This window comes from Tursiops truncatus, chromosome 17 (assembly GCF_011762595.2).
Source record: "Tursiops truncatus isolate mTurTru1 chromosome 17, mTurTru1.mat.Y, whole genome shotgun sequence".
Classification (NCBI taxonomy): Eukaryota; Metazoa; Chordata; class Mammalia; order Artiodactyla; family Delphinidae; genus Tursiops; species Tursiops truncatus.
Genome location: NC_047050.1, coordinates 38,101,042 through 38,113,274, shown reverse-complemented (window position 1 = coordinate 38,113,274; position 12,233 = coordinate 38,101,042). Strand labels below are relative to the sequence as shown.

The window sequence follows — 12,233 nt, the reverse complement described above, 5'->3', positions numbered from 1 at the left end:
CACGTCTGGAGCCTGTTGCTCCGCAACGGGAGAGGCCACAACAGTGAGAGGTCTGCGTACCGCAAAAGTAAATAAATAAATGAATGAATGAATAAATAAATGAAGCACACATATAAAAATACACTGTGGAGCAATTAAGTTTAAACTATGTTAAAATTGCATCCCAATTCAAAATTCCAACTCAAAGCCATTTTTCATTGCCATTAAACACCGCCCCGCCCCCCCAGACAACAAGTTTGTTTCTTCCCGTTCTACTCTGTTTACTCTTTTATAAGAGTAACACAACTGCCCATATTGCCAGACATTTTTCATTAAAATTCCTATGCTAAAGGAACAAAGGAATAGCAAGCATAAAATGTCATGAGAAAAGTTGAAATCGTGCTCCAACTAAGAACTGAATTTCCTACAATTATATGAAGGAAAAAACAGAAAGTGATAAATTACCCTTATAGGAGCTGTATAATTTAAAAAACAGGTTCTAGGGACTTTTGCAGCGGTCCAGTGGTTAGGACTCCATGCTTCCACTGCAGGGGGAAGGGTTTGACCCCTAGTAGGGGAACTAAGATCCCTCAAACCTGCCGCATGGCCAAATAAATAAATAATAAAAAACAGGTTCTATAAATAACCTGCTATATTTTAAAATGAGCTTTGAAAGAAGCAAATCAAGAATGCCAGTGTAGGGACTTCCCCGGTGGTGCAGTGGTTGGGAGTCCGCCTGCCAATGCAGGGTACGCGGGTTCAATCCCTGGTGCGGGAGGAGTCCACATGCCGCGGAGCAACGAAGCCCGTGTGCCACAACTGCTGAGCCTGCGCTCTAAAGCCCATGAGCCACAACCACAACTCCTGAAGCCCGCATGCCTAGAGCCTGTGCTCTGCAACAAGAGAAGCCACGGCAATGAGAAGCCCACGCACAGCAACGAAGAGTAGCCCCCGCTCGCCATGGCTAGAGAAAGCCCGCATGGAGCAACGAAGACCTAACGCAGCCAAAAATAAATAAATAAATAAATATTAAAAAAAAAAAAAAAAAGAAAAAAGAATGCCAGTGTAAAAGAATGTAACTAAGAGCCAAAGCAACAAAAACTTTCTTTATACCAGTAATAAATGCTGGGGAATCTAAAACCATAGTTTTAACTCTATTCCTCAGAAGCTTACTCTTTCCAAGAGGGGGAAAAACAAACAAAAAAAGCGAGATCCATCCTACCAAATATTACTTCAGGAGGTATTATTGTTAACAAAGCGCAAAACTGACAAGTCAATTATACCTTCGAAGAAATAAGGTAGAAGTAGGAACTAATGCAAAAAAAAAAAAAAAGATAAAAATTTCTGCTTTAGAAAAAGACATTTATATGGCATAAATAAATTAGGAAAGGGAGACTCCATGATAATGTCTTCCAAAGCCTTCTAAAACAAAAAAACTATCCTGGAATTCCGAAACTCACATTTTAAAAGTAAATTATTTTATAATCAAAATAAACCACACAAAATTAACATAACAACTGAGTGCTGGCCAAGGATATACAGTATCTCTAGTCACCTAACGTATTACAGACCACATACCAGAGTATTCGCCAGTTTAGCTCACATCATACCGATGTGGTGCCAAAGATCATTTCTTCCCCCCTCTAGCCAACAAGGTCAACTACTAACCCAACTTAACTGTACACTTGGTGATACTTAAAATCCCTTTCATACGCAGAAAGGTGCCAAGGAGGATTCAGCATCTGCGTCCACTTTCTAAGAGCAATGAAGGTTTTGCGACTGCAAAGGCCCAGTTCAACTAGTCATAACAAATAAGCACGTAAGTGCAGAATGAACCACACTCGCACACACTATTTTTACATATGGAGAAGCTAAACCCTGAAGCTTACCTGTACTAACATGTAGCTGATGTTTTAAAAGATCTATAACCAGTCTCACGAAAGATTAGGAAAAAATTCTTTAGGCGTAAGATAGTTTAGATAAGGTCTTAAATTAATAAGGAAGTCCTTTCAGTCTTTGGCAGATGGCTTTCTTCTTTGGAGACATGCTACAACCCAGTCGACACTGGAGAGCACACAGTAGGGCAGGCAGTGGCTGAGTGGTTTCATGTACTAGCTCATTATTCCTTGCAGTAGTTATGCCCATTTTAAGATGGGAAAACTGGGGCTGAGAGGTACAGTAAATTCATCCCCAGTAAATCTGACTCCAGAGCTCGTGTTCTTAACCACTCTGCTAGTAAGGCTATTATCTCCATCTTTAATATACGGGAAAAACTTGCCCTCGTCACTGTGTCAGTAGCACGCCCACAGAAACACATATCGTATACCCCCAACAAGAAGTGGTGAAACACAAACACAGGGAAAGACACACACACCCCTACTAACACTTGGATGGGTAGACAAGAGTGGTTTAGTGATTTTTTTTTTTTGCCCTGTTAATGGAAAGCTGCACTAGCGAAACGGCATATGCTTATAATATCAAACAGCACATATGGATGCAATACCCTACAACTAGATTGAAATTTTACAAAATTAACTTCCCTTTTCTCCTGAATAGTTTAGTCTCAGGAAACAGACTATAAACTTATAAGGGAGATAATCTATTTAAACAGCCAACCCCACCCTCAGATAATCTTTATGAATTCTAGAATATTATCCCCTAGTTAACAAGCAGACTGTTTGCAGTCAGACTCAGGTTCAAATGCTGACACTTCTAACTTAAGATAAAATCTCTAAGCCTCAGTTTCCCTAGCTATGAAAAGGGGACAATACCTCCTCCACTGGGCTCTCGGGAGGCTACTGATGGGATAAATAGTGAGCACCCAGTTGATAGACAGTTCTCTTCTTTCACCTGCTCTCTGGACAAGGCCATACTTCATTTAAAATGAGTTCTTAGTAAAGGCTTGGCAAAATGAAATAAACACAACGGCAGAGGTCTTGATCAAGGAGAATAAATCAGCTCATGAGTTACAAAGCTAACAAAAAATAGGTTAAGAAACCAGGAGGAAGTAATTCCATCCAATACCGTTGGGGGAAATAGGTTTGTTTTTTTTTTAAACAACAGATAAGTCATTATACAAATAGCCTCATAATCAAAATGTACTTTCAGCAGGGGACAACTAGCATTAATTTCCCCAAGGGATCTATGATAAATTTCTTCCTTTAAAAAAAAAATCACATGGGCCCCAATTCCTATCATCACACCCTCACCACCTCACATGATTAAGTAAAAAGCTTACAAAATGCCACCCACAGTTCACCTGCTAAATGAGGTCTTCTTTCCAGCTAGGACTGCATAACTCAAAGCAGGTAACAATACTGCAGCTGGAATAACTCAGAGAGGATCAACTCTAACACCACAAATGGTTTTAGAACCAACACAAGGACAAAAGAGGAACATATGTGCTAAAATAAGAACGAAGACTGCATTCAAGAAATGCCTAAACCTTTTCTTTTATCAAAGTGGTCATACTACTTCATTTACATAGCACCCACGGTTCACAAAGCTTTCACTGGGGACTACCTGAGATGAAAGTGAGGCTTGGAGAAGGCCAGTAACTTTCCCAAGGAAGCAAAGCTGCAAATTCTTACTTGTTCCTTTCTGAGGGTTGGCAAGAGCCTCTCTCCCTCCCTCGCTGGTTACCTGGTGGAACAGGTAATCCCTCTGGAGCAAATGACTCTCCAGCTACTTGGCAAAACCATCAAGGATGCGTAATGAGTACCTTTATGTTTCCAAATCCAGTGCCATTTCCATATTAGAAAGGAAAATGTTTAGTGGTCTGAGAGAATTGGACAGCTCTTTAGTTCAGACGTTGTAGAAATCCTCTGCACAGTCAAATCTGGTATGATTGTCTTTGACCTGAGGAACTAGTTTGATGGCCTAGTCAGGGAAATAATGAATCCTCTGACTAAGAGTCATAAAGTAACTGATCACAGCAGCAACATAAAACAAAAACCACAGATAGAAAGGCTTAACAACATTTCTTACCTGTTAAATGGGAAAGAAGTATGCAAATAAAACACTAATAAAAACATTTAAGATTAAGATCCACTTTGGGGGGAATTCCCTGGCAGTCTAGTGGTTAGGACTCCACTCTTGCACTGCAGGGGCCATGGGATCCTTCCCTGGTCGGGGAACTAAGATCCCCACATTCCATGCGGTGCGGCCAAAAACAAAACAAAAACCAAAAATCCACTTTTTGATTGTCAATAAGACTAAAAAAGCTAAGACTTCCAATGTAAGTCCAAAGAAACTAGGCTAAAATTAGGCTGTTTTAAAATAAACAGAAAAATTCCCTAATTTTTCAATGAATGCATTACTTAATGGTCATGAGATCCTTCCTCAAATGTCAGGTGTTATATGGCTGAAATGAAGGCCAGCTTAGCTTTATTCACAATTCACCTGTTTACTGTAGTCAAATATTTCTGATTTTCCTCTCCATGGTACCTGAAAAATAAAACTGCCAACAAACAGTTACAGAGCTAAGATAAAAAGGAATGACAGAAAAAATAATCAGCATAGCTTACCCATTCACCTTAGGTCACCTTTAAGGGCAGACAATGCAAAAACTATATAAAGGTATATAGTACTTTTAAAAAGTACGTATATATTGTGCAGGTAAGACAGCATAGAGCAAGTAAAAAGCCCAGGTTACCATACTGAAGATGTTTACTAATAACCCCAAATCGTATATACGTGAAGCTCTTAAGAAGAAACCAAGGAGAAAAAAAATAGGTAACCTTTTAACAAGCTCTCTGAGCTGTGAACACATTGAGAAAACCAAAATACCTAAATATAAGAACTCTTATTTGTAGCTATGGAAATTTTTACTAATCTCTGACCTACAATTACTAGGGAAAGAGTTTCTTTGCTAAAAGAGAAAACAGAGCAGTCAGGGATAAACGGTTCTTAATATACTGTCTTTCCTACTCAAGTTGTCTTTTTCTAAATTAACTTATTACACTTTCCCTTCAATATCTACTAACACTTTGCCAGAATTTTTCATTCTCTATTTTGTACCAGCACATTAAATGGTTTAGCATTTGCTATAGATGGGATTGTTGTCCCTCCCCAAAATTCATGTGTTTAAGCCCCAACCCCCAATGTGACTGTATCTGGGGATAGAGTATTTAGGAGGCAATTAAAGTTAAATGAGGCCATAAGGAAGAAGCCCTAATCTGTTAGGCCTGTGGCCTTATAAAGACAGGAAAAGAAAGATACCTCTCCCAACACTCCTGGCCATGCCTCTCCCCCTACCCGCCATTTGAGACACAGGGAAGAGGCAGCTATCTGAAAGCCAGAAAGAGCCCTCACCAGAAGTCAACCTGCTGCCACCCTGATCTTGGACTTCCCATACTCCAGAACTGTGAGAAAATAAGTATCTGTTGCTAATAAACCACCCAGTCTATGGTATTTGTTATGGCAGCCTGAGCTAATTCATACAGCATTTAAACCAACAAAACACATAGCAAGTTTTTCTACTGTCCCAACCTTCTAATGAAACTTGTAAGAATTCACTCAAATGCGCTTATTCTACCCTTCTCCCGGCACTGCTGGGAGCTAAACCAGTAATTAACTAGTAGCTAAATCAGCTACACCAAAATTCTAGCTACCTACTTCCAAGAAGGCAAATAAAATGGGTCTGATCTGTTTACAAATGGTTAGGAAAAATATCCAAACAACCTTTCACATCAAGAAATTTTGAAATAAAACAAAAATCAAGCTTTAGCACCTGAAAATGGATGAGAAATTTTTAGAATAAACATCTATACCCCCACGTTCATGAAAATAACTTGAATCTGACTTCATGATGATTCTCATAGTGGCTTTGGGCGAGTCTCCAACACTTCTGTTACTCAGTGTTACATCTGATATGTTAGCACATGACTCTTATTAGTTAGCACTTTAAAGACTTACTGGATGAAAGATGATGGGTCATTCATGACAAGATTTGTGATTATAAAATTTACTTTTACAATACATAATGCATCAGATATATTTTCTTGGTTATGAAAGAATTTGGGGTACAATCTCAGCTTCATCTTATCATCTCAAAAGATGGCTTGTAATAATTACCACAATCTACATGTATTTGACAAACCCAGAGAAGGTTAAAAGGGGTGCCAATGAACAGCTGTTTGTCAAGAGTATACATCCAAACTTTAAAAAATTTTTATCCATTCAAAAGAAGATGAAATAAACCCTAAAACCAAGATAATCAAGAACAAGTGGCCTTAGAATTGGCAAAGAATGTGGTCTTCACCACATTCTTTTATCAATTTTATCATTTATCAATTCATCAACTGAAAAAACAAAACAAAACCACTCCCATAATCCAAAATTGAATTCTATTTTAGATGTTTTCACCTAACAAAAATCCATGTCTAAATCCATCTAAATCACTATTCAAATTCAGTAAATTATAACTACTTTGAAAGACGCCAGTAATTGCACCATTTTTCCTAGCACAGTAGACAAATTTTGGACAAGTCAATTTTCATGCACTGTCAAAGTTAAAAATGTTTTAAAGTTTCTTGAATTGCCATTGTTTTCTGGAGCTGTCTTTTCAAATGATTCCTGGGTCATCACTTAAAGGATACACTCTGTCATTGCTGCAACATCCAGTTTATCAATATCAGGTGAACCAGGGCAACACTTCTTAAACTCTTTCCGAAGATCAAAAAAGGAATAGAAGCATTCAGGCAATAATACATTCTGAGGAGGGACAAGGTAGACACTGTTAACTAGATAAATTTAGTTCAGTGATTCCCTAATGATTGGGAACCTAAGAATTGAATGTAAGTATATTTTACCACAATTTAAAAAAATATTTTTAAGTTAAACATTAGAGTGTCTTCATTTTCTGTTACAGTATTACATCCTACATAAAAGTCTCATGGAAGAAAAATTCATCTTATTTTAAGGCACTAGATTATACGTTTGTGCTCCATTATGTATTCCATTCAAAACAGTTCTGAAGCTATAAAACATTTGGGCTATTATATTTTCTGTTTGATAACATTATGTACTTTGTCTAGCCATAATTATTTTAGACCATCTGTATTTTCACCCTGTATTTAGCCTCTCAGTTTTCATACAGATGCGTATGTTTACAATACATATCTAGACATAGGATTCTATGTGTTTATCAAAATTTAGTTTTCTATTAAAACCTAGTAGTTTAAAATACTGGGTTCTAATAATACATATTCTGTGTATTAAAATTAGATTAAGACAGTAAATTCCTGATTACCTGAAGAGGATTATTTTTGTGCCAAATTATAGTCCCACATTAGTTTTCCTGACCATTATTATTTTGGCTAAACCTGAGAACTCAAATTACACTTAAAAAATATATATATATCACAAATCTCAACGGCAAAGGAGAAGCTGCTACCAGTCGTTCTTAGCTATTAGCATCACTCTTGTCGTAATTAAACAAAGCTCAACTGTCAGAGCAAATATTATACTATTGTGTCACTTTTTTTTCCTGAAAAAAAAAATCCTCATTGAATAATTTTCAAAATTTAATTTTGTTACACTGAATTTAGATTTTTTTTTAAATTTCAAGATAATTTGTATTCACTTATGGGGAATTTGTACATTATAAAGTCAAGGAAATAAATACTTTTTAATGTTTGTGACCCATAATATTTAAGTAATAATGTCTCTATATAAATTTCCTTTATTGGATTCTATTAGATGTGACCTGCTCACGCTATATTTGAAATAGGTATCACTACATCATGGTGACATTTTCCAAAACAGTCACCAAAAGAACTGTGAATCTTCAAGATTACCTACAAAAATGCTTATGTAAAAGCTGTTTATAATGACAGTAACTCAAATGTCCAACAATGTTTGGTTTTAATAGGTATATCCATTTAAAATACTGAATATTTTATTTACTGCTTACGAAGGATACAAATGTTATATTAAATTTAAAGTAGGCTAAAATGTTTGTGTAGTATGAATGCTCCTTGTAAAAGTAAGGCTTTTCTACAACTCTGAAAGAATACATTCAACTATGTTCACATTCAAAAAACCACTTTAATGTTTTCTGACTGGAAGGATTATTTTCTTTTATGTTTTACCATTTCCTTATTTTTCTGTAATGAATAGAATTATTTTCATAATGATACTAAATTAATTGTTTTAGTTTTCTTTATCAAAATCCTAATAGAAGTGGCTCAGGAAAATGTCTCAGTTTTTCTCTGGACGTTTTCCCACATCCAAAGCAGTGTACCTAAAATAACAAAAACAGCTGTTTTCCTCCAGCCCAGTAGGGAAGGATTAAGTTTTAGCCCTTATATGAGTTTGAGGGGAAAAAAAATTCTCATATATATCTATTTCTGGATTAAGGGTAGAGCAATTTGTCTAGCATTTAATTAATAAAATATACTCCCCCCTTTTAATCAAATAATTACTAAGGTTTATGTAAAAAGGAGTGTTTTCTTCAAGCCTCCAGATAAAGGAACTTGAGTTTCTCCTTCAGACTTTTAAAATTGTCATTATACATTTAGTTCATTTCTTCCCTTTTCCTTATTGGAGTAAAAAGAAAGAAAATCTGCACTGACTGCTCACTTATGACATCAAACGCCAGTCTAAACTTTTCATTGCAAGACTTACCTCACAAAGTTTCCTTAAAAATATTTACTTCCACCTTTTCAAGTTCAGTATCTGCCTACCACAATAAAAAGTTACAGCTCTAATTAATTAAGTTGATAAGATCAACTATATTAGCAATGATTGATTACACTGGGTCTGCTGTCTGCGCTCACCATTTTTTCTCAGCCCCTCAGTATTCTTCCCAGAGAGAGAAATCACATCTACAGTAAGATAGTATTTTTCTTGTTTCATACTCTTTTCCATACCAGAAAGATAAGTAAAGGTAAAAGATGGGGGTGACCCTATTGTTTTGATACAAAATTCAATCAGTTTTGAACATTTACTTTAAGTCACACAAAGTACAGCATGCTATAATTAACATCTCACTAGTTATATGGTTAAGTCAGAGTACAAAACTTTTTAATGAAATCATTAGAATTGCAATTTAAAAGTTTTAATTGGATTTTTCTTTGCTCTTTCCTTTCTAGGATAAGGCACACAGACGGGAATATTACAATGTATTAAAATGCAGTTCTACCTACTTGTAGTTATTTTAAATGTCAAAAATTCAGCTAATATGCTTTGGAAAAGAGAGAATGTCAAGCATCTCAAAAACTTGACATAAACAAAAAGGAAACTTTTATTAAGTCACCAAAGGGTATCTATAAAATTACTGTAATCTCAAACATCTCTATGAAAGTGTTGTGACCTTTTTATTGTGGTAAAATATACACAACACAATATTTACCATTTTAACCATTTGTAAGTGTACAATTCAGTGGCATTAAGTACATCCACACTGTTGTGCAACAATCCCCACCATCCCTTTGTCATCTTCTCAAACTGAAATTCTGTACCCATAAAATACTAACTCCTCATATGCATATTTTTAAAATGGAGAAACTTGGATAAACCATTTTTTAAGCCTCCAGTCACCCGTAAGGTCCAATCGTTTTTTCGAGAAGCCAGCACTCTTACCTTCTTGGAAGCCTCAGGATGCAGGATTTGCCTGACATGAAGCTGCCCATCAGTACAGAGACAGAAGGAGGTTCCTACCCCAATATTCAGCTCATTGCTCACTGACTGGTTAAACTGAAAAGAACAAAACACACCCAGGGATGCAATGGATGCAGGATTTACAAACTCTGAAAAGTGGCCCCACTTGGTTATAACCTGAGAAAACCGCGCTAACTGCTGTGAAGAACACCGCTGCTGGGGGCAACATTAGAAAGACTCCGTTCCTACAAACTGTGTAGCTTCCTTTATATAGGTAGCTTTCCAGTCAATCCTCAGTTTACGTACAGGAGAATTTAGTAAATGCATTCTTCCTCCCGTTCAACACCCACCGCCTTCTATTTCTATGATAAATCCATTCGAGACTTTTAAGTCAGAGGTCTCATTTCATCAGCAAGTTGCCTTCTGATTACATCATTCTCTGGTGCTATTTTTTATGTTAGGATGTTCTAGACTTAAGAAAGATGTCAGTTTCTGATACGAATGTGGGTAATGTGTATATAGACCTCTGGAAAATCTAGTAATACGTTTCCTGTAACACACCACAGAAATGATAACTTTCCCCTATAATTCGCAACTCCTGTGCTAGGGCAGAAGCCGTGAGAGCGCCGGACACTCACCTGTGCACAGGTGTTTAGCGCCCCGCCCTATCCGCAATCCAGTACCCGTCGGCACCCTGGAGCAGCCGGTTTTTAGGTCACCTCAATCCCAGTAAGGGGATTCCACTACTTTCACGGTGACCCAAGGAGCAGCCTCACATGTCCGGGTCTGCAAACCCTCCCGGCGCTAGGACCAAGGCCACTAAAGAAGCGGAACCGGAACCGGGCCTTTGGGAGTTCAGGAGCCTAAACCCAAGCAGGCACCTTCAGGTTCCCACCTAGCTGGGGCCGCCTCCAGCACGCCACAGCTCGTCTACACCACAGCGCCCCCTGTCCCAGGGCTGAGCTGCAGACCCAAACCCGGCAGAGGGCTGGCGTGTCTGGGGTCTGGGGTCTGGGGTCTGGGGTCTGGGGTCTGGGATCTGGAGCTGGAGCGCTAGGATTCAAACTCCGCTCATCACTCGGCAGATTCTCTGGCCCCAGGAATAATTCAGGAAGCAATTCGAAAGCTAGCAAGTTTTGGCCCAAAGACCCCGGGGGCTGGGAGGCGAAAAGGAGCAGCGACCTCCTCGCAGAAGGTCCACCAGGGGCTGCAAGCCCGGGTCTTGTCCCCTCGCTCCGGGGACACGCGTGGACCGCCCGGCGAGGGCGTGGGACCTGATAGAGTTGTGCTGGCTTGGAGGGACGCCCGGGTGGCTAAGATGGGGTGGGCGGCGCGGCCCAGGGCTGTCACCTGTCGGAGGGCTTGGTCCAGCTGCGGCGCCGAGGACAGGCTCTCGGCGTCGATCTTAGTTTCTTCTTTACAATCCTCCGTCAGCTCCAACTGATCCGGTCTAACTAGTACTTCGTGCAACTGTCCCACCTCCGGGGGAGAAAATTAGGGTTCAGTTTTCCCTTCCTCAGTTTGGGAACCTCTACCTTCGCTCTCCTTCCTTGCTCCCCTTCTGGGGCGGCCCACACCTCTCGACGGGTCTGGCCTCAGAATCAAAGCTCACTTGTCGCCAGCGGCTCCAGTGGCCGAGAGGTCGTCGCAGCCCAGCCCCCAGCCCCACCCCCACCCGGATCAGGTCCGAAAGGCCCTGGAAGTGAGCACTTGGGCCCCCAGGGATCCCACCCCGCCTTCCCGGGGCGTCCCCCGTCCGGTAGAGAGCATGGCTTGGCGGCCCCCGGCCTCCCCACCTGGGCCAGATTTTGGAGGACTGAAACGGTTCCAAGGCGGTTGGCCAAGAGGTTTGGTTTTATTCTGGATTCTCTAGGCCCCGGGTCCAGCCTCCCAAGTGGGCAAGCAAGAACACTTGTTTACCGACTCCCCAAACTTTTACAAGCTCTTGCCCCACTCCTATCATTTGGACAGAAACGTGGATAAATACCTTCTTGTTGGCCAGATCCACGACTTTCCATAACAGCAGGATCAGCTCCTTCTCATCCGAGCCCAGCTTGGCCCCGGTGGCCCCAGCAGTGATTCCAAAAAGCACCACCAAGTAATCCGGAGACGCCGTCATGACGATAGGTGGGGAGGGGGAGAAGGGGGGTCGGGAGGCGGTGAGGTGAGGTGGAAGTGAGAACGAGGAAACCTGTGCTAAAACCTCTTCTAAGAGAAAAAGAAAGAGCGACCACCCCCCCCCTCCTCGCCGCCGCTGGTGCAAAAGGCGGTAACCAACCACCCAAGCCCACACCTGGCCCGAGCTCCACACCCAGGGCAGGAAGGGGGGTGAGAAGGAGGGCGGAGGAGGCCTGCCCTTTTTGTATTCAATTGCCCGTGCGTCTATGCAAAAAGCCTGGAGCAGGGCTGCACCCGCGGGAGGCGCGCGCAATGGCTGAAAGCTTTTCTGTTTTGGGATGTGGCTCTACCTGCCCGCCCCTTCCCCCTCCCCCACGTGGTGCAGGTAGGAGACACCTGGCGGCGCCTGCCCATTGGCTCCTTCAAACCACGACGTGGCAGCGGTGGGGGAGGAGGCCGCCCGGGGGAAAGGGGAGGAGGGGGCGGGAGACAATGGCTGGATGATTGGAGAGGGGAGGGCAAGAAGGGAGGAG

General features: G+C 40.7%; 1 protein-coding gene across 7 annotated transcripts in view; it reads right to left on the bottom strand.

Moving 5' to 3' along the window:
* ESRP1 (epithelial splicing regulatory protein 1) overlaps nucleotides 1-11,912 on the bottom strand; it is a 57,286-nt gene extending 45,374 nt beyond the window's left edge. For 5 of the 7 annotated variants that reach the window (XM_019925124.3, XM_019925125.3, XM_019925126.3 and 2 more), the window contains exons 1-4: nucleotides 11,570-11,835; nucleotides 10,933-11,061; nucleotides 9,565-9,678; nucleotides 6,579-6,693 (exon numbers count right to left, since the gene is read on the bottom strand). In XM_019925124.3, coding sequence (XP_019780683.1) covers nucleotides 6,579-6,693; nucleotides 9,565-9,678; nucleotides 10,933-11,061; nucleotides 11,570-11,701 — 490 coding nt within the window. In that variant the 5' untranslated portion in view covers nucleotides 11,702-11,835. Of the gene's footprint in view, nucleotides 1-6,578; nucleotides 6,716-9,564; nucleotides 9,679-10,932; nucleotides 11,062-11,569 lie in introns of those variants that run through there. The other 2 variants (XM_019925123.3, XM_019925127.3) reach the window with 2 other exon arrangements.
* Between the last annotated feature and the right edge of the window lie 321 nt (nucleotides 11,913-12,233).